Genomic DNA, 21,788 nt, shown 5'->3' with positions numbered 1-21,788 from the left:
AAGGGAGATGCATTGGGAAAGGCTGGGGTAGTACACGGAGGAGGTTGTCAGAGCAGCATCCCGGAGAACATGGACAAGAGGAATGGTGGCGCCAGTTTTGCTACAGGCACCCTTTTTGGGGGTTTTAAGTGCAGGGTAAAAATGCTAAATTTTTGCCTTATCCGTTCAGGGGCTCTCAGCATGACCCCAAAAGTGACTGTGGTAACGCCTCACCATTCCCTGCTTCAATCCCAGCTGATGAAAGGCACCATCTGGAAGTCATGGAAGGAAAGGGAAGAGGCCTCCCAGCTTTTGGTGAGCTCCTCGCAGCACCCTGAACCCAAATTACCCCTGTTCCCCTCAGTCCTGGTTTTGTCTGGGATAGAGTTACTTTTCTTCCTAGTAGCTGGGGCAGTGCTGTGATTTGGCTTTAGTCTGAGAATAATGCTGATAACAATTTTAACCTGCCATGTCCTTGGCTCACATACAGAAGGTTACGCTGCAGGAGCCCCGGGTGTGCAGGAGGGCATCTTCTGAGATGGTGATGGGGACAGGGCTTGTCCACGGCAGACCTGACCTGTCATACAACCAATTAATGATTAGTGGGGGAAAGGACCTAGGTCCTTTTCACCCAGCACAGGGGTAGTGCTGCTCCACGCCAAGCTTGGGTTGAGGCCACCTGAGTCTGCAGCCTCTCAGCTACGGGGAGAACCTGCATCCCGCACCGGCGCAGAGGCCCCGCACAGCTCGGTGCATGTAACTGCGGCGGTGTTTCCCGCGGGAGGCGCACAAACCCGCTCTCCGCGAGGCCCCGCCCAAGGCTCCCATTGGCTGCGGGGCGGCCGGGTTTTCCCGCGCGCGCGCTCGGCGTGGCGGAATGGCGGGGGAGCGTGCGGTAGGGCTGGTGCGGGAGCTGCATCGCACCACCGGCGGGAGCCTGCCGCCCTTTCGGGTGAGCGGGGCCGGGGCTGGAGGGGAGCGGGACGGGCCTCGGCGGCTGCCCGCTGTCACTGACCCTGTGCCGTGTTGCAGACGGAGGACCTGCGGCAGGCACTGGAGGAGATGCGGGCGCTGTACGAGCAGAACCAAGCGGATGTGTGAGTATCGCGCCCGGTATCGGGGCGTCCTGTTCCGTCCTGCACAACCCCACAGTGTGCCCTTCTTCCCCAGCCGCCCCGCAGCTCTGTAACGCGGCTCCTCCTCCAGGTCCGAAGCGAAGTCGGGACGCACGGACCTCATTTTCCTCATCCGGTTTCGGCACTGCTGCCTGCTCCGGAACCAGCGCTGCATCCTGGCCTACCTGTGAGTGCGGCGCGGAGCACGGGGGGCTACGGCGGGCCTTCGGGGTTACGGAGCGTCGCTTCTTCCCCACTGACACGAGACAAGGTCCCGGAGCACTGGGTATTGGGACGCTCGGCTGCCGCGAGCGGTTCCAACGCAGGACGCAGTAGCAGGGCAGCCGCGGGACTGGCTCTCCCTGCGCTCATTGCTGGTACCATCAAACGCTGGCCCTGTTTATTCCTGCTCTTTAAACGCTTTAATTACTGGATAGGTCCAAAATCGCATCTTTTAAAGGAAGGTGGGTGGAATGACCCAAGGTTTTGCTCTCTGCTTTGTTGCCTGGGTATATGGCCAATGTTTGCCTCAGCAAAGATGCTGGGCTTGCCCCTTGTTTCTTTCCCCAGGTATGATCGGTTGCTGAGGATCCGAGCACTGAGGTGGGAGTATGGCAGTGTCCTGCCAAATGCCATCCAGTTTCACATGTCAGCAGAGGAAGTGAGTCAGCCTTGTCTTAAACTCTTCCTCTCTTTCCACTTATTCCTCCTGATGGATTATCTATTTAGTAGAATCAAAATAAGGTACAATTCCCGCACTATAAATATGACACTTAACATGTCTTCCTGTAAACACCAATTTGTTTATTCATTGTCTACGGGTACAACCCCAAACAGATACCAAATGCAGGTAACGCTTGGCACTTTCAAGGATCAGGTGGAAGATCAGACTCGAAGCTCACAGAACTAAGTCTTCCCATGCTGCTCTCAAATGCCATCTCTAGACCAGCGTACAAAGATGCTAACATTAGCAGAATGTGTCCTGAATCCAGACTGCTCTCCCTCTGTGGCAGTCTTTCCCTTTAGAAAAGCTTGCATTCACCTTTGGCTGGTACAAACATGCTCTGGAACAGTGGTCTGACAGCACAGATAAACTAGGTATCACTCACTGGGGACCTCTCTTTCAGCATTAGCTGTTCAGCTTTGCCTGAGGAATCAATGTTAATGTCTGCAGGTAGAATGGTTCAATCGGTACAAAAAGTCTCTGGCTACCTACATGAAGTCAGTAGGAGGAGAGGAGGGACTGGACCTTACACAGGATATAAAACCTCCTAAAAGCCTGTACATCGAAGTAAGTGCAAGTGGTTTCTGTTTGTGAACAAACTTTTTGCCCAACCATTGTTTTTTAGAGAATTTCACCCCCATCCCAAGACATGTTATTGAGCAAAGCCTTCAAGAGTACCAAAGCTTCCACAGGCTTCTACATTTTACTCTTTACATTCTGCCTGTCAGCATTTTACTCCTTCTTCTCCTGAGGGCTCAAGGTCTGTTGAAAGATGGCATTTCTAGTCTGAAGGGAATTTGTGTGGTGGAGTGAGTGGTCTGAATCCCAATGAGAAGTTTTGCAGCATTTTGCAGAAACTTAATCAAATCTAGATCAACTAGAAACCTTGTTCCCATGCTAAGGACTGTTAATTGGTTTTCCTTATTATTTTAAATGGACTTTGACACACAAAACTATAAATCATTTTATACAATTGATAGAACAAAACAAGAGCACGTGAAACATCAAAGTCAGTAGCTGAAGTGCTCTATTCTGATGTTCTCTTCAAAAGAAGATGTAATGGCAATCAACCTGCTCCTTAAGAGTTTCAGTTTTTCTGGTATGTGTGTGGAGAAGTTCTGGAAATGCTGCTCCCCACATCATGTCTCTTGTGCTGCTCTTCCTCTGGTCTCTGGAGGACTGGGCTCGCTGGTGCTTCTTGGTCCAGGCAGATGCAGGAAGAGAACGTCAGGTAGAGTCTATAGAGCATGGGATCAGATCTGCTCCATGGTGAGGCTCCAGCAGGCAGACAGGAATGTGTCCATACTTACAGTTCTGGGGCATGTGTTTTAAGTCAGCAGTGATGTCTCGTGTTTTCTGTGGGAGATCTGATGATCCAAGAGCTGCATTTCTGCTTTGCAGGTGCGGTGTTTAAAAGACTATGGAGAGTTTGAGATCGATGACGGTACCACCATCCTGTTGAAGAAGAACAGCCAGGTATCCATGTCAAGAGTGTGTGGTCCTTTCTCTTCCTTCCCTTTCACTCCCATGACATCTCCCTGCTTACCCCAGCTTCACAGCATGTCAGTTTCTGCACACACAGCTCCTTGCACATGCTGCAAGCTGTCTGTGTGGCCCAGCTCTGATCTGCTACCACAGTGCAGTGGGCACACAGCACAACAAACAGAGCTGGTTGTGTGCAGTGACAGATCTACTTGCCTGGGTTGCAAGGAAAGTTTGTCTGTGTTTCCGTGCAGCACTTCTTACCCCGCTGGAAATGTGAGCAGTTAATCAGACAAGGAGTCCTCGAGCACATTCTTTCATAAAGATGCAGGACAGAAGAGACAACCCTTGCTTGCCCACAGTAGGAACTCAACTCTGGTACGTGCAGGACTTCAGATACCTCAGCATTTCTGCAGTGCACACCCTGCGACTCCTCTTTGATACCTGACAGTAAGATCAGCCTGAGTTTATAAAGTATGCAAACTACACTGGCTGGCTCTTCTTGACCACAGGGTGCATCCTGGTAGCGTAACCATCCTGGGAATCCAGCACAGTGGGGGTGGAACTGGGGGATGAGGGGAGTCTATCCAAGGCCCTCAGCTACAAGCAGGTTTTGTGAATGCATTTTTGTCTGGAGCAGTTCTTTGTTCACACTGTGCATATAAGACACCAACCAGGTGGGCTCCGGAAGGCACACAGCTCAAAGATTGCAAAATAAAAATGGCTCCACCTTCAATTGAATGTTTTTCAGGAGGTAACATTGTTTAAACACTCTGACCTGGTTCTCTGGCCCAACCCATCTTGACCTTGCAGGTTGATACTCAACTAGTTATTTAGGTGTCTCAGTGGAGCTGCTCCTCCAAGTGTCAGATGAGGCTGCATAAGCTTCTTTCTAAGATACACATGAAGCCTTGACTCTCACCAGAAGACTATAAATGTTTCTTAAGGTGCTGAGCGGATGAGCACTGGCTGCAGTTTGGGTCATGGTTTCTCCCAGCACACTTGGGCTGTGCCTCTGTTCCTCTGTGAAGAATCACGCTCCCCAGAGGATGATCTGGCAGGGTACAGGGACTATTTGGAGTAGGGATGGTTAAGGGAGCTGAGGATTTTAAGGCTTCCACTTAGCACAAAGTCAAAGCAGGGCTGAAGAACTGCTCTCCCTGTCTGGTTTTCCTAATGGAGCTGCTCACTCTTGAGTAGTGGCTGAGAGGTAACACTTCCAAAAACATAAGCCCTAGGTCAGACTCTAGTTTCAGCATTCATCCACCCGGCAGAAAAAGCAGGGTTTGATCAAGGAAGCCTCAGTCAAGCCTCCACCCACCTCCTGTTACTGTCCCAGGGCCTGGGAACCCCTCTGTCCTGCCAGGGTGGGACTTAAAAGCAGTGGCTGAGTTTCAGCTCAGCCAATTTATCCCCTTTTATTCTTGAACTACCAGGAACAGCTTGAGCTATTTTTAAGCCCTCTTCTTTGTATTAACTTTGTCCAGCTTTGCTACCCTGATCCAGACAGGCTTGTCAAGTCTCTCTTGTACAGTGGTCTCCATAGTCCCCAAAATCCTAGGAGTCCTTTCACAGCTAGTGGCAACCACAGCCCCCATATAAATACCCTCTGCTCTGCACAGAGCAAGACAGGGGCACTGGTGACAATGATGCAGAGGGTAACATGATGGGCAGCTAAAAAATTTGGGCATTTGCTGACGTGAATGCTTGGCTCTGTGACCTTTTAGACAACTTTGGCAAGAGCAGTGCTCACTGCCAGTGTGTAAGGGCCAACAAGGAAGGCAAGATGATGCAGTTCACTTACCATGTCTCCTGGTATCCTTTGGAGAAGGGCAGTGCTACTGCTGATGGGTCACCAGCCCTGCCCCAAGCCTGGAAGGTTCAAACTGAAAGAAGGCTTTTCCCTCAGCCCTTCTGATCTGTTCACTGCAGAGGCAACAATCTGGCATCAGGCTGGTTTTGATCCTATGCTCAGGCTTTAGGAGGGCCAGTCTCCTAGAGCCCAAGAGAAACTGTAGGGAATAAAAGTTTAACAACAGCTGGGGCAGGCTGCTGAAATACAGAGCAGATGGAGATAGCAGGAGGTACTGCAATACTGCAGACATTTTAATACCACAATCCAGATTTCCTGTTTGGAGAAAGCCAAATGCAAGAACTTGCAAGCTTTCCTGCCCTGGCTTTTCAGCTGCAATAGCATGGCCCCAATAGCAGCCTTCCATAAAGAAAGAGCTTTTGCACCACCACTCAACCTGCTGCCAGAGTGCAGGCAGTTCCTGTGGGATGGCTGCCCTGAGGCACACCTGAGTTACAACAGCACACTGCCACTAGAAACGCACCAGCGCTGGTGCTTTCAGTAGGAAAATTCAGCTATCCACAGGACCAATTTCTTTAAAGGACTCTGTCTGGTTTCTTCATTTTCTACTTTCTACCCAGGAAAATCCTGGCAAGACCAGAGAGGAAAAGGCTTATTTCCCAACCCAGACATATCTCTTCCATACCTGACAAACCCTGGCCAGGATCAGGGGCAAGGCTGCCACAGCAGGTGCCCCATCACCCACTCAAAGATGCTGGTGTGATTTTTCCAATGAGCTGCTTCAGAGCTGAGGCTTGCTCCACCAACAGCTGGTTCTTCTCCTCAGTGCTCTTCTGCTTCAGCTCAGCTGCCTGCAGGGCCATTGCAACCCCCCTGTTCTCCTCTCGGAGGTCTTCGATCAGCAGTTTGTTCCTGGAGAGTTGGGCCTACAGCAAGGACAGGAGGCTAAAGGTTCACCATCCCCATGCTGGGGTCCCAGCCAGGCAGGAACACGCAGCACTAACCCCTCTTCCACTCACCTGGGCATCTTTAAGCTGAGCTGCTCTCTCTGCCAGCACCGCTTCAGTACTCCTGAGGTTGTGCTCCAGCACCTCTGCCTGCTCCATAGCTGCCTGCAGCAGACGCTCGTGTTCCTCCTGCAGCAGGCAACAAAGACTCATGTTGGGTTGTTCTCAGGCAATCCAGAACCATCCATTTCCCCAGGGCCCTGCTCACAGATCTTCACACTCTGAAGGAAAGCATGAGGGGATCAGTGGGTCATGTGCAGAAAAGCCAAAGGAGAGACAACTGTATCCTTGGATACAGTTTTTGTGTCTGCTCATTTTAATTCCTTAGGTTATAATTTCCTCCCTTTGCTCAGGTTAGTTCAATTGAATTACACTGTCCTGAAACAAAACACAAACTCACAAAACCCCAACACCTTGTTGCCCAGTGCCCTTGAGACAAAACCACAGCACTATATGCAGGCTACATCTCCACATACAGGGCTCAAACTTTCCCCAGACTGAGTCAACAGTGTCTCCCTGGTAGCTCCTGCTCCTCAAGCACAAGGTACCTAGCCTGGGGTAGGTGGATTAGAGAGGGGAGGGTTCCTGTTTGAGTGCAGGGCGTTCATGAGGAATGAAAACTGCAGCTGCACGTTGAAGATAACGTGCATTTTCCACGTAGGCTTTTGATATACCCAAACCTCTGGTGGCTTCCAGGTTGGGAGTGCTCCCTCCCTGTTACCCTTGATTGAGTTCCCGCAATTCCCTGCTTACCTGAGTCCTGACCAGCTGCCTGCATGTCTGCTCAGCCTCCTGGTGGAGGTTTTCCTGGAGCTGCTGAGCCTTGCATTGCTCTGCTCTCAAGCTGGTTTGCAGCTCCTCAAAGTGTTTCCTTGGCACCATGTTGTTCATCTGGGCCTTGACCTGCTGCAACTGCAGAGCGTGCCGAGTCTGAGCCAGGCTCAGGCTTGCTTTGGCTTCTAAAAGCTGCAACACAGAAACGCCAATAGCTGGTTACAGCTTTTTGCCAGCAATGGGAGAGGCCCAGGGTGTGCTGAAGGTGAGGGGAGAGGTTGGGAAGCACCCTCAGCCCCCACTTGGCTCTCATGGCCACAGCAGAGCAGCAGGACCGTGGGAGTGGTGTGTTCTGGGCAGCCTACAAAGCCAGAATGGAGAGCCCTGAGAGCTGCAGGAGAAACAGGGACCCCTTGCTGAGAGATGCTCCCTTGCTGAGCAGCAAGAAGCAGGAGTTACTGGTGAGATCCTCTGGGAGGGAGTCCTAGCTTCAAGTGCCACAATGGCAGGAGGCAGAGGAGACTGCTCGCCTGCATTTGTTCTTAGGTAAATCACAGGCAAGCTGGGCTTCAATCGCTGCCTGTATATCATGTCCTCTACTTCCTGCCACTAGCAAAAGGGGGAAGCAAGTTTGGTCCACCTTTGCTCTAGAAGTGGCTGGCACAAGCTGTACTCTGGAAAGCCAGTCCCTGAGCCTTTTCCCAGGACAGAAAGCAGGAGAGGGATATTTATACATTTGAAGGTTTCTCACATTGGCTTTCCTCTGTCCTAGTGGTCCTTGTTTGCCTGCTCTGACTTCCCCCCTCTCAGACATGGCCTGCCTGGCCCCTGCCTGATCCTGCCACCCCTCACGTTCGTCTGTCAGCTGAGCCATGCATGGGGAAACCACAGCTCCTGGCACTCCCAAATGAGCCACCTTCACTCAACCTCTGTCTCCTCTGCCCAGCCAGCCTGCACAGGACTAGGACAGAGGAAACAGGGTCAGCTGCAAGTAAGGATTTATCCCAAGCTGCACCTGAACTTGCTTCAGACATATCTGAGTGGGAGGGCGAGTCCTTTGTCCCTCACAAAAAGGAAGAGGACACTCTTTTCTGCCTGGGGAAGGTGTCCAATACAGCCCCGAGCTGGAAAATACCAACATCACAGGGACCACTCAGCAGCCACCCTGTCACCAACTGAATGACAGTCACCTTCTCCTGCGAGGCCTTGAGTTGCTGTTGAAGCAGCTCCATCTCCATCCAACATGCTGCATGCTGCTGGTGGTGCTCCAGCCTTGCAGCCGTCTCTGCTCCTAGTAGCCACTCAGCCTCTGCAAGCCTCTGGCTCCACAATGGGATGGTGTCAGGGCCAGCACCATGGCCAGCCTGGTGTTCAGTGACTTCACAGCCCGGCCGACACATCCTTACATTCACGTGGGAGATCTCCGTGTTTCTCTTCTCACTCTGGAAAAGGTTGAGGAAAAAGAAACCAATTCATGCACAGGGGCTTGGGGTGGAGTGAGAGGCAACAGCGACTTAACCTGTCCCATACTGTCCCCACTGGGTTTCCACTCAGGAACACAGCTGTCACTGCAGGGCTTTGTGGGCACTCAGGACAAGAGCCCTCATTTCCAAGCCTGACCAAAGAAATTCCTCAACAGACGGAATCTCTGGAGGAAGTCACTGGGGGGTGTCACTGAGGACAAGGGATTCTCCCCCTCTATGCTCTTGTGAGACCCCCCCCCACAGTGCTGCATCCAGCTCTGAGGGCAATAACACAAGAGGGACGTGGATCTGCTCAAGCGAGTCCAGAGGAGGCTACAGAGATGCTCCAAGGGCTGGAGCACCTCTGCTACAGAAACTGGCTGAGAGTTGGGCTTGTTCAGCCTGGAGAAGAGAAGGCTCCAGGCAGTTTCTAGTGCCTAAAGGGGCCAACAAGAAATCTGGAGAAGGACCTTTCACAAGGCGGATAGTGACAGGTCTAGTGGCAGGTGTCTCTGCCTGTGGCAGGGGGTTGGAACTAAAATGACCTTTAAGGTCTCTTCCAACCCAAATCATTCTGTGATTTCATGATGTTTAATAGAAATATTTAGATTGGAAAGAACACAGTATGAATGGACACGTGCATGTGTGAAAGTACCAGATGAAGGAGCAGAGTAAGGGTTACAAGAGCAGCACGCATCAACACTAAAGGGTATCCACCCCTTAGACATTGCTCCTAGGACACTATCCCTAGCAGTAATGCTGATCAATGTGCAGTTTCTGCCCCATGCTCTGACCAGACCACTGCACAGATAACATGTCAGGAGAAAGTCTGCATCTAACAGCAGGGCAGCAACACACCCTACACCCCATTCCTCTGCTAGCATCTCAGGAAAATGGGCAACCAACAGAGCTTTGCTCCAAAGGAGAAAAAGCAAACAACAGGCAGCAGGTTTGTGGCTGATAATTAATGGAAGATGTAACCAGCAAGGGCCAGCAAAAGCCACACTGCTGCGGCTGAAGGCCCCAGAGAGTACAAAAGACATGTCCAAAAAACAGGTTGTGGTTCCCAGGCATGAGGAATGGGATGAGGAACGAACAGCCTGCAACCCTCATCCATACTGTACACAAGCAATCCTGGCCAGGCCTTGTATGCACACATGTCCAAGGGCTTGTTAGCATGTGTGCTTGTGGCTGGCAGTGAGCAAAACCTCTGGGAGGAAGAGTGCATGTAGCTAAAGAGAACCTCATTAGAGATTTTGTAGTAACACCTTCTGTAAGACCTTCACTGGCTTTTGTCACTCAAATTGTCTCTACTTGACAAACTGTAAAATTAAGTTGGCTGTTCAAAGCAAGACTGGGTTTGAACATTTGAAACACATTCCCATTCTCCTCTATAAGCACATTTAGGTTTTGTCCTCCTAAATCCTTCAGCCAAGAGCCTGTCAGTGTTAACGGCTTCTTACCAATACTGTTAACTCTGGTATTTCAGCCAGTTCCTCCAACTTCTCTATGCCCAACTCACTCATGTGCTTCCTGTCAGGGAGAGGAAAATTATGAGCTTCAAGCCAGAGACCAGGAAACCATGTCCCCTCAGAGAAGGGCCTTGTTCTGGGGAGCCACACATCTGGGTTTGGCTTGCAAGAGGAAGCAAAGACAGGCCATAACAGATATGGTCCTGAACTGATTCAACAGTGGGTCAGGAGTCTCTGCTCCAACAGGTCACTCAGCCCAACCCAGGGCAGACAGTTGGGGACACCCAAAGTCCTGCAGCACTCTCAGAGACCTAGAAATCAGGGAATGAAGAACAGTAGGAGAGCCATGGTAGCAGAGTCTTGGGACTATCCACACCAGAAACATGGCTGTCCTTGGATTTATGGTACAGTGGGTGACCCTAGTACCTACCTCAAGCTTCCTAAGGCAGCAGCAGGCCAACATGCTTGTGTAGTGAAGAAGCCCATTGTTTCCTCCCTCAGCATACCTATCCTCACAGCCCTTCCCAAACCCAGCTCTGGTTCCTGTGCTCTGACCTCCCCAAGCCTGTCCCAGCACTGGCTGCTTTTAAGTGAGCAAAAGGTGTGAGAGTGCTGGCTTGCTCAGAAACAAGAAAACAAAAGGCAGGAACAAAAGTCAGCTGAAATCTGATAAATGCACCTGAGTGGCTGTTCCTTTTACATGCATCATCTCTCCACCCATTTGCAGCTTCCTACAGCTGGCTCCTCTCTTACCCGTTGTGTTCGCTGCCCTTTTCCTTTGCCAGCCTCAGCTCTTGCTGAAGTCTCCCAAGCTGACTTTTCAGCATGCTGTTCTCCAGTAGCCAGCACAGCTCTTCCCTGCAGGGAGAGACAGCAGAGTGAGAACACCATGCAAAAGCCCAGTTTGATCTTGGCATTCTACACTGGCTCCCTGCTCCATCCCCATTTGACTTGCAAGGACAGCAGGAACTAAAGAAATCTGAGAAACAACCATCCAATAATTCATGCAAAATGTGGGGACCATCAACAGACTGGCGGAGAAGGAGCAGATCTTCAAGAGAATGGAAATAAAGGTGAATAAGGACAAGAAGCATCAGACCCTCAATTTGTTTGGCTTCCAGCTGGCTGAAATTATTTTGCAGGCCTGCCAAGAAGTAGAAACTAAGAGATGTGGCTCATTAAGACACACCAAGACTTCACTAAGGATAACCAACTGGTAAGTTCAAGACTTCAACTGCAATAAAGCCACATCTGGGTAAGTCAGCTTGCTTATGCGGCCTTTGTGATTTTACATTGCTGGACGTAACAGCTATGACCCCAAAGCCAAGGCAGCCTCTATGCCTCATTATCCTTCCATCCCTACTGGTATCCCAGTCTCTCATGAGCCCACGAATACCAGAACTTGTGTGTAGGAAGCTCAGTCCTGTGTCAATCAGACAGTCATATCTAACAGCTACTGCTAAACCCCATACAGGACTCAAATTCCTCAGGGAAAAGTGCATGAGAATGGTCTGTCCATCGTGGACAGCATTGCAGTTTGTGGTGTTGCATGTGTGAGGCAGAGGAGCTGAGTGGGGAAGTTCTTCCTCTCTTGTGCAAGAGGGAGCACACGAGCTGTGAGCTGCTTGCTCCTCCTGCTTGGCAGGGTGCTCCTCACAGCACCTGCTTTACAAGTCAGTTTCACATCAGGATTCACATGCTGTGCTTCCTGTGGCAGTTCCAGCATCCCACAGACAGTGGTACAAGGCAAAGACAAATGCACAGCCAGCTACAGCCACATTATCACATCCCAGCTCTCTGACCACACTCCCATGGTTAGTAAAACACATGCGGGGGACAGCAAGAACATAGCTGCTGCTAGAGAGTGTCAAGAGAGAACACAGCTGCTGTTAGTGTCTTTGGACCATCATGATGTTAAGCAGCTTCGTGTTTCACAAGGCATCTGCTTTTCTTCAGCAGCAGCACAGTTCTGCAAACCCGCCACTCTCTTGAGCTCTGGGTCATTTTCCAAGCAGTGCACATGTTTCAGCTACATCAGCTCCAGTTTCACTCCTTTCCTTTCCCTTTTCAGCTCAATTTTGACAGCCTGAATGTCATGTTTCTTCTATGCTGCTGTGCCACTCTGCCTCCCAGGGCTATTTTGCCTCTTGTTGCCCTCCAGATCAAGTCTATGTCCTGACATACTGCTTTTGTCTGCTGTGTGAAGGCAGATATCTAACTTTGCTCCCTCTGCCTCCTTCCCAAGCACATTCCCTTGTCTATCAAGATTTCATCTCTCTTTGACAAATGCTTTCTGCTTTGGCTCCAGCTTCTAGACTGAGCAGGTCATTCACTGCAACAGATGTCTGCACTGGTCCATCCATTACAGCGTTTTTCATTTCTTCTCTGTTCCTTTGGTGCTAAAGTTGCAACAGTCAGGAGACTTCGGTCCACCTGCTCATCTGAGCCTTGGGGATCTACTCCTTTTCCCCCAGAGGGCAGCCCTCCAGACACCTTGTCCCTTCCAGCACCTGAGCCGTGAGCCCCATGATCTCTGCATTATTCCCATTTCATCTCGGTGCTTTTTTTCTCTTTTTCTTCTCAGCAGCCAGCATCTCACACATCTTAACTTGATCCTCATTAACCTTCTCTTCCAATTCTAGCTGCCTCTTCTTCCACAGAGACCATGTCCTTTTCCTTCCGCTTCCATTGCTGCTTCTCCCAGGCTCCTGAGGTCCTGGCCTTGGAGCCTTTATCATTGGGAAATCACTTTCTCTCACAACAGTGCTGCTGCTACAGAGTCTTACAGCTGTTGTCACACAGGCATTCATTCCGTAACAGCTCTTGATCATGCTTAACCTCTGCATCTTTCCAAAAGATAAAAGCCGTTTTGCTGACCCAGATTTGATAACACAGCTTGAAGAGCTCAGCCAGCTTCAGAACATACTTTTGCTGGAGAGGCAACGAGAAGTTTTCTTTAGGTTGCAAAGTCAAGGCAATTACTTAAACATTACAGAAAGTTCCCACACCACTTTGAGAAGTTCTACACTTCTCACTCATCCATCAGATGTTTTCCAACAACTCTGAAAGCTCCCTACTACAGCCAGCCCCTCCATCAGTCACCAGAGATGGTGGTAACACAGCTCAAATGCCTTGTATTCCTGTTATTTGGGTTTGTTCCCCTGGTCTGACACAGACTTCAGTGAAGTCACTTCGTTTCTCCCACACCTAAAACAGGGATAATGACTTAGTAAAACCTTCTACTTGGTTATTGCCAAAGGGGACTCTGCTCCTGAAGGGATGTACACCAGGGAAGAGGCAGGAGGAAAGCCTAGGGGTAGTGGTGGGGTGTGCTGGGAAGCAAGAGGGGGCAGGCATGGACAGGCAAGTTTCCTGTCCTATTCTCCTTCAGTCTCCTCTGCAAGGCCATTCTGGCCCCCTGGGGAGTTTGCAGAACTAGCACCAAAAGCACAAGAAGGGAAAGATGAACAGCCATTTAGTGACAACCTTACCCTCCCACAAGCCAGTCTGTTTTGCTATAAAGAGAAATTTAAGCTATTTTTTGCTGCTTTAAAGACAGCCAGTTGCGATGATCTAGCAAGTAGGTGCAAGTTTGCTGAAGGACCAAGAAAGAGAAGAAATACTAAGAAAACGCTGATGAAAGCTCTCACTCCTCCCACTGTTTTGAGGTACAATCTTTGGTGGGCACTGCCTCTGACGCAAGCTTGTGGAACATACAGGGAAACTTAAGTCTTGAAATATCAAACATTCACTTAAGGTGAGTTCAGACACCTCATTTCAAACAGCTGCAGCCCTGCAATACTGTTCAAATTTTCTTCCATATTAAAGCAGTTCTCCATCCTCAGGAGGAATCAGCCCAACCTACTCTGGTATGAGCAGGGGATGCACGCCTAGTCTCCCTCTCAGCCAGAGAAAGAGAGCAGTGCTCTCTCTGTCCCTGCACCACGTCCTCAGCTCTCCTCCCTCCTAGTCCAGCTGCTGCCCTGGATGGTAGATGTCTTCAGTGTGCTGCTGTCCCACCCTGGACTGCTCCACCTCAAACCTCTCCCCAAGCTCCAGGCTCCACACACATTTTTGCTCTTTCAGGTGATGAATTACAGCCCAGTACTTTGCAACTCTTTCTTCCAGGTCTCTTTTCTGGTCTTCCATCTTGCATATCTCAGTCCTGAAGCCTTCCTCACTGTCCTTCCTCTCTCTCTCAAAGTTTTTCCTCATTAACTTGATTTTCTCCTCGTAATAGTTTATCTGCTGGGAGGAGACAGGATTTGGGTATTAGTACCATAATCCTGAGAGATCCCCTCTCCTCCAATAGCTCTGCTCAGATTAATCTATTGATTCCTCTCAACAGGAGACACTCTTCAGACAGTTCTAGGCCCTACTGAACTTAGGGCAATAATCAAGTCTCACGCAGCAGCCTCTAATAAGCAGATATTGGTGGGTCCCAGCTCTTCCCAACAACCTTCTCCCTTCTCCTTGTTTGCAAGGGACCCCTGAGAGGAGAAGGGAGATGTGAGGGCATCATCTGCTGCTGCTCCTCATATCCCTCTTCCACCCCACAGAGTGGTTCCTTGTCAAGATGTGGTGGTGAATAGCTGCTGTCCCCCACGGCTCCCCTGTAATTGCTGGAAACTCCAGGATATTTGATCAGCACAAAGGCAAGACTACAAAGCAAGCAGAAGATCTGCAAACAGCTTTGTGTGCCTTGAACTCTGGATCACCTGTGGCAGTCTAGGATTCACTCTTGTAGTGTTGCAGTGGAAACCCAGCAAGCATCCCTGACTTCCCAGCTGAACAGCAAAAGCAGGAGTGAAAGTGGAAACTGAGGCCTCTCACATGAGCACTCAGTGCTGTCTGGGCTCACACTGTCAACTTAGGCAAGCAGGTTAAAAGTGTGCTGCAAGCCCAGGGAGACAGGGCTCTAACACCCGCCATGCTCTCAGGAGATACCTGTTCTGCTTCATATCTTAGTCCTGCCACTGGTTTTACTGTGACAGCAACACTGAGTAATCTCTGGCTCCCCATAAAGAGCAAGACCCATACAAGTATTCTGCAGGGTGATAGAGATTTCCACAAAGCCTTTGCCAGCCAGTGAGGGCTTCAAATCCTCCTACAAGCTAAGAGAAGCACATGCTCCCAGCAGACACAAGGTGCCACTCTGCTCCCCAGCCTGAACTCTACAGCAGACATCCCATCAGCCATGCTGTAGCAGGGTGCTTGCCAAGCAGTTGTGCCAAGAAGTCAGGAAATTTCGCCCCACTCTCCTCACCCTCATTTCCAGCTGCACCTTCAGGTCCCGCATCTGCTCTTGGAGCTGCTCCATTGAGAGTGATGTCTCTGTGCACACAGAAGTGGGACGCAGAGGGCTGGGATGGTGGCACACTAGCGGAGAGGAGTCCTGTGAGGACAGGCCTACAAGATAAGAAAAGACAGGCCTGGCCCATACAACCCCAAAAGACGGAGATCTGCCATCTATCTGGCAACCAGTCTCAGGGCTGCATCGCCCCTTTGGGCCAGATGGTTTTTTCCTAATGCTCAATCTAACCTCACAACCCACAGTTTGGGGCTACTTCCTCTTCATCATACTGTGTTTCCTCAACATTTGTAACAGTGAAAAACTTCCTGTTCACTCCCAGCTGCCTAGTCCACAGGTCACCATCACCAGCCTTCCAGACGGAAGAGCCTCCTTTCCCCGATCTCCCCCCTCCTCACCACCTGTTACCCCCTTCTTCCCTCCCATGGCTGCCCAATACCGGAACTGGCAGCAGCAGCTCTGGCACAACAAACCACCACAAACACGCATGGAAACTCCAATCTGGAGAGGACTTTGTCCTTGCTGAGAAGATGGAGAAGAATCAAACCCTCTTCCATTTTACCTCCTGCTGGCAGCCCTCTCTCAGCCCTGCTCTCCTGTAGTTGGAGATACAGCCTTTCCAGCTCCCTTCGCAGCAATCCGTTCTGGTCCCACAGCACCTGAAGCAGAGACTGATGCAGCTACAAAGCTCCCCAGGGCTGCAGGGGACCAAGCACCCATGGCTCCCAACAGCCATGTTTACTCAGAGGATCTTGCAGCATGAAGTGCATAGTCCCCTCACCAGCACAGTCAGAATCAGGCAGAGGAATTTTCTTCCTTCCCAAACAGGCAGAAATGAGAGATTTTGGAAGAGACAGAAATACAAGTCCACATGACTGTGACTACCATCATTACACACTGTAAAACACAAAGAGCCACAAACAACTGCCCCTGCATGCAAAATCACACAATACCACAGGTTTCTGCAGACACCTCATAAGGCTGGACCTCCTGAGACCCCTCCTTACCTAAACACAACCAGTGCTCGTGAACAACACACAAGAAACACCATCATCTCAGTATGACCCCTTACATAGCCCAGAGGTTTGTGCTACATCCTCAAGACATTCCTGTGGGTATCTGGGCTAGCCAACAGGCATTACTGTATGCAGACAAAGCAAGAGCAGTATTTGCAGTGAGACAAGTCCCACAGGGCTCAGGAAGGGAACATTTCCAGGCTCTGAATTTTCCACTTTGAGCAGACATCAAATTATATGCCATATGCTGCCACCCAGGAAAATGATGGAGACTGAACTACGATACTTCCAAAGATCCCCATTAATAAATATTATTGAGCAGATCTAGACAAATGCAAACCCAGCTTGCTTAATCTCCATTCTAAACAGGAGAGCAGAGGAGGAGGGGGATTGACAGCATCCAACAAGGATAAACCTGTTCCCCCATCAGCATTCTCACAGGCAGCTGTTCAATGGGAGGAAAAATTGCAGCACAGAGCGTCTTCAACCCTCTGGTGCCACCTAGAGCAATGTTGCGCTTGGTAGCGCTCCAGCATTTTTGCCTTTAATTACAACTTCAAGAGTCTTCTGCATCCATGAAATGGCTTCGCTGAAACTGCAGATTTCAGCCCCTGCTGGGGGGATTTGGTAACTCATCCTCTCTACTCAGTGGTGCTCCCCAGTCACAGACAGCACTTGGAAACAAACGGGCAATGCAATAAGCACAGAACTCAGGAGTCAAGGCACAGAGCATCCAGCAACTCACAACATGCAAGATACACAAGAGAAGAGAAGGGAAATGGAGGCTATGCTCACTTCCCAGAGAGCCCAAAGCTCTGGGCAGGCGCACAGCACCCTGCAGAAAGTACAACACACACACCACCAGTGCCTGGGCCACACACATACACCAGGTGTGTGCTCAGGACAAGCTCACCTTGACTCTCTAGCAGAGCCCCACAGGAAACAGTTTTTGTGGGGGTTGTTAAAATGTGGGCAAAAAGGAAGAAGGGAAAAACAAAAAAGATAGAAGAATTTAGCTGACAACATGCTTTCCAAAGAGGGAGAACAGCCTTCTCCTTGCATTTGAGAAGAAATGCAAAAGCCCACCATGGTCTGTCCTCATACACAGAGCTACACTGTTCCCAAACAATAAGCTTGTGGCTACAGGATGGCAGGAAAGGAAGAATTTACAATCCAGCCCTACTTCCCCCTGCCAGTATACCAGAAAGGAAACAATCCCATGGAGAGCTGCAGGAGAAGGAGACAGGCTGCTTTACTGGGGGCACTGCTGTGTCCTGCCTCCTGGCAAAGGACTCTGAGCAAGACAGAAGGGATCCCTCCTCTGCACTCTGATCAGGGCTGCCTCCTTCCTCTCCCCCAAGCCAAGGGATGTGCTGATGGGAGCTGTGCTTTCACAACAGCTCTGCTGGAGATCTGCCCATCTGTACCTGGCACTGCCGCTCGTACTCCAGGACAATCTCTGCGAAGCACTCACTCTGGTTCAGGAGCTCTGGACTGTGGGACTCCACCTGGCCCAGCTGCACAACACAGGGAAACATCATCAAGGAAATGATCACATCTCCAAATGGAGAACCAGAAGCTCACAGTGCTACACTCTACATAGATTCAGTGGAGGGGTTCATATGGACACCTGCGGGATGGGTCAGATGCAGAAAGAGGAAAAACATTTTCCTTCATGTATAAGACACCAAACTGCAGGCAGCCAGCTTTCCCAAAATGCCTAACAAGATCACAGATTCATTTCTCTCCCCAGATCCATTTTACCAGGTGCCTTTCTAGAGTGGAAGCCACTAAAAGTAACCACGTACATCAATACTTGTGAAAAAGAAAGATTTTCTTTTCTGGAAACCAAACTCTGAAGTTCTTCACTTGAAGACTGCAGATTAGTAGAATTTTCTGCAATTGCAAACTTTGCTAATCCTTTTTCTTTTTTTTTCAAGTTCCAAAAGGCCTAAGATAAAAGCCAGTATTTTTAATTTCCCAGTTGCCCTTAATGTGCAGGAGAGTTTGAAAAGGGGAAAACCATAACACCTGACCCAAAATACACAAGATTTCACAGAAAAAGGCCAATCTTTTGATGAGTTCCTCTAAAGTTCCTATTTAACTGCAACAGAGAAAGAAAGACTACCTTATCCTTCACAACACAGTTGAGTTGCTTCTGCAACTCCAACACCAGCTTCTCAGAGGCTGCCAGCTTTTCAGCCATCTCCGTGACCTTGTTTTGCAGCTGTATGTTCTCCTGCAGACAAAGGGGAGAAAATTTTTGGGATGTTGTGGATCCTCACATTGCAGGAGGGATTCACCAGCCACATGCCTTCAGCAGAAAGCTGTAAAACAACTGGCATGTCAAAGCACAGCTCCCAGGAGATCCTGCTTCAGCCAGCATGCTGCTGACACACACCACATGGGCTGGTGTTTGGTTTATCTTCAAAGGACAGACACAGGAGTGGGTTTTGCAGAGTAACAGCTCACAGCCCTACAGGCTCATCTCCACCTCTGCTTCACAAAACTATGCTTTCCCCACAGCCAACAAAGGCAGCAAGTCCTGAGCTGTCTCCATCTGTACTTGTACACTGAACAGCACTGGGAAAATCCCAGGCGCATGGACACTATCACCTTTGCTTCTGGCATGGTCCCTGGCACAATTTTAGCCTCAGCCATCAGGTGTTCAGGTGTTGGCAAGGGCCAAACCACTCCTGACAGACAACATGGGTGTTTAATAATGTCATGGGAAGGGAAAAAGTTCTGTATTTAATTTAATAGTATGGATGTGGCTGATGACTTTTCTGCATAAAACTTCTTCCTTCCCAGCAAGAGCAACACAAACCATTCACCTTTATCAGCTCCTCTGCTTTGCCTCCTCTGAAGAAGTGAAGATGTTTCACCAGGGCAGTTCTACTTACCTTCATGGTGTGGTTCAGTCTCCCTTGCCAGCTGGCCTCTTTGCCCTGGAAGAGCTGTGTATCAGCCTCCAGCTTTGCTTGGTGACTGACTGCTTGCTGCAAAAGCAGGTCTTTTGCCTCTGTTTCTGCCTGAAAATCCCTGGGGGGAAAAAGCAACATGGTTGGGGCACCTGGAGTGTGATCTCAGATGGCCACAAGGTCCAGACACACCCTCTCAGTAGACTGTATGTGGCTTCAGGGACTTCCTTCTCTGCCCCTGACACAATGGCAAAACAAGTGGGAGACTGATAAAGGGATGGGAGGGAGAGGCTGCCCTCAACAAGAAAACATTTTCACTGCTCCACCAAAAGGACCCCTCCTACCTGAGCTTGCTCTGGGTGTGCTCAAGAGCGACATACTGCTCATCCAGCTCCCTGCCGAGCTGCAGGCAGCGTCTCTCTGCTTTCTCCAAGTCCAGCCTCGCCTTGTCCCTCTCCCTGGCGACCTGTCTCACCTGGATCCTGCAGGCATGGTGAGCACTGCATTAAGAAACATCTCAGGCACCCCAGAGAAGGCCTTTTTTTACAGGGAGCAACACCCTTACTTGAGGCACTGCAGTTTGTATCTGTAGGACATGAGAGCTGCACACTGAAGCCCACTCCTGGAAACCATGAGTGCGTTGTCTAATGCTGCAGGCAGCTCTGCCAGGCTCACCTGCTCCTCCACGTGCTACTCAGCCTCTGCAAGGACAGCACAGCCTGAAATCACTCTCTCCCTCTTCTAACAGTGCAACAGGACTTCTTTTGTTACACCATTTCACCACCCTCCACTCTTTCAGAGATCTGCCTCCCATCTCACAGACAGGCTTAGATTACATTTACCCCAGATTTTCCCCAGCCCTAGGGTGGCCAAATCCTGCCATCCCATCACGAACCTGACTGCAAGTGCTTCATCCAGCCTGTTTGCTGCAAGGCCTTGCTGCTCACTTCACCCACCAAGACAGCACCAGAGATCTTGAGGATCCCCTCTAAGTTCTTTCAGGGCTCATATGGCAATAAGATCAGGCTTTGCAAATCTAGTGCTGATGCTGGAAGGATGCACTGCTTCCCTGTGCACTCTCCTCTGAGGAAGAAAGTAACAGAGGTTAGTCAGTGGGACAAAACTGGTAGAGGAAAAACTGATAGCTTTGGATACTGAAAGGAACCCCATGAGAATTACAGAATGCTCTAGAAACAACCCCAAACTGCCAGGAAGAAGGTGTCCTGAGCTGCCTTTAAGGCAGCCATAGGGAGCAGTTTGGCAGGCTCAGACCATGTGCTTTTGTCTCCCCGCTAAGCAATGAAAACTCAGCATCCACAAGAAGGCCCAACATGGTACATGAGAAGGTCTTGTGAAAGCTGTCAGATTGGGATTGCCAGACAACATTCTGTTTCCTCTAGAAGCTAAATTTGGGCTGAGATCAGCTTCAAAGGTAAATGAGATTCAGTCAGGAAGCCAATACAGAACTGCTGACATCACTCAAGGGCACTGATTTCATACCAGGTTTGAAGAAGCCTGTCTTCGGAGAACTCTTACCTGAAAGTATTTAGCCAAAAGAACATGAAACAATTTTTTAAAAATTTTCTATTTTTTTTTTTTAACAGTTTTGCTCAGGACCCTGTGTGGAGCTGTCCTGGCTGGCAGGGCTATGAGAGCCAACCCACAGCACATTCCAGAGTCATAGATCATAGAACCATAAAATCAACTGGGTTGGAAAAGGCCTTTAAGATCATCAAGTCCAACCATTACCCTAGCACTGCCAAGGCCACCACTAAACCATGTCACTGAGGGCCTCATCCACAGTTTTTGAACACTTTCAGAGATGATGATTCCACCACTCCCTGAGCCACCTGTTCCAATGACTGAGCACCTTTTCTGAGAAAAATTTTTCCTAACATCCAATCTAGACCTGCCCTGGTGCAGCTTGAGGCTGTTCCTCTTGTCCTATCACTTGTTACTTGGGAGAAGAGACCAGCCACCTCTTCTCTCCATCCTCCTTTCAGGCAGTTGTAGAGAGTGATAAGGCCCTCCCCCAAGCCTTCTGTTCTCCAGACTAAACACCCCCAGGTCTCTCAGCTGTTCTCCATCACATTTGTGCTCCAGACCAACTCCACTGCCCTTCTCTGGAACCGCTCCAGCACCTCAATGTCTCTCTTGTAGTCAGGGGCCCAGAACTGAACACAGGATTTGAGCTGCGGCCTCACCAGTGCCCAGTACAGGAGGATGATCATTGTCCTGGCCCTGCTGGCCACACTATTGCTGGCACAGACCATAATGAACATGATACAAGCTGCTCATGTTCAGCTCCGACAATCAGCACCCTCAGGTCGTTTTCTAAGAGCAGCTTCCCAGCCACTCCTTCCCAAGCCCGTAGCAGTATACGGGGTTCTTGCGGCCCAAGCGCAGGACCCGCCACTGAACCTGGTCTAAACCCACCGCACGACCCCGCCGCACGGAAAGAACTCACCAGCCCCCGCGCATGCGCCAATCCCGACCCTTGAGCATGCGCCGATTCTGGCACACACCCCCCCGCCGATCTCTCCCCGCGCATGCGCCAATCCCGACCCTTGAGCATGCGCCGATTCTGGCACACCCCCCCGCCGATCTCTCCCCGCGCATGCGCCAATCCCGACCCTTGAGCATGCGCCGACTCTGGCCCCCCCCCGCCGATCTCTCCCCGCGCATGCGCCAATGCAGACCCTTGCGCACGC

The 21,788-nt window shown here is 50.2% G+C and overlaps 2 protein-coding genes across 8 annotated transcripts; one reads left to right on the top strand and one right to left on the bottom strand.

The window, feature by feature from the left end:
• Positions 1–856: 856 nt before the first annotated feature.
• On the top strand, positions 857–4,150 carry GINS1 (GINS complex subunit 1; the record flags this gene model as incomplete). The annotated part of the gene is made up of 7 exons (XM_080616459.1): positions 857–931; positions 1,012–1,076; positions 1,186–1,281; positions 1,665–1,755; positions 2,269–2,385; positions 3,220–3,294; positions 3,555–4,150. The coding sequence occupies 7 exons, from the start codon at positions 857–859 to the stop codon at positions 3,621–3,623; spliced, it is 588 nt and encodes a 195-aa protein (XP_080472585.1). The 3' UTR covers positions 3,624–4,150.
• LOC308220452 (ninein-like protein) lies at positions 1,919–21,557 on the bottom strand. Of its 7 annotated transcripts, XM_080616454.1 has the most exons (16): positions 21,545–21,557; positions 19,973–20,160; positions 19,643–19,778; positions 19,422–19,559; positions 19,060–19,198; positions 18,285–18,395; positions 17,584–17,673; positions 15,096–15,224; positions 10,583–10,687; positions 8,085–8,336; positions 6,874–7,086; positions 6,133–6,249; positions 5,799–6,039; positions 5,105–5,312; positions 3,129–3,273; positions 1,919–3,015 (listed from the first exon to the last, which is right to left on the bottom strand). In XM_080616454.1, exons 3-13 carry the CDS (start codon positions 19,708–19,710, stop codon positions 5,851–5,853), a joined length of 1,551 nt encoding a protein of 516 aa, XP_080472580.1. In that variant the 5' UTR covers positions 19,711–19,778; positions 19,973–20,160; positions 21,545–21,557; the 3' UTR covers positions 1,919–3,015; positions 3,129–3,273; positions 5,105–5,312; positions 5,799–5,850. The 7 variants fall into 7 exon arrangements, with proteins under 7 accessions (XP_080472580.1, XP_080472578.1, XP_080472577.1 ...); XM_080616452.1 differs by having other exon boundaries at positions 1,919–3,744; XM_080616451.1 differs by having other exon boundaries at positions 1,919–3,273.
• Between the last annotated feature and the right edge of the window lie 231 nt (positions 21,558–21,788).

Source organism: Psittacula echo, assembly GCF_963264785.1.
Source record: "Psittacula echo genome assembly, chromosome: 4".
Taxonomy (NCBI): Eukaryota; Metazoa; Chordata; class Aves; order Psittaciformes; family Psittacidae; genus Psittacula; species Psittacula echo.
This window is presented reverse-complemented; position numbering and strand designations above follow the sequence as displayed.

Excerpts from the sequence above, each read along its gene's own strand:
- LOC308220452 (XM_080616452.1), bottom strand. The coding sequence starts at position 19,710 with ATGGTTTCCAGGAGTGGGCTTCAGTGTGCAGCTCTCATGTCCTACAGA. Across the intron at positions 6,250-6,873 it reads GGCAGCTGGTCAGGACTCAG|GAGGAACACGAGCGTCTGCT; the intron begins GTAAGCAGGGAA and ends TGCCTGCTGCAG. Across the intron at positions 6,040-6,132 it reads CTCAGCTTAAAGATGCCCAG|GCCCAACTCTCCAGGAACAA; the intron begins GTGAGTGGAAGA and ends TCCTTGCTGTAG.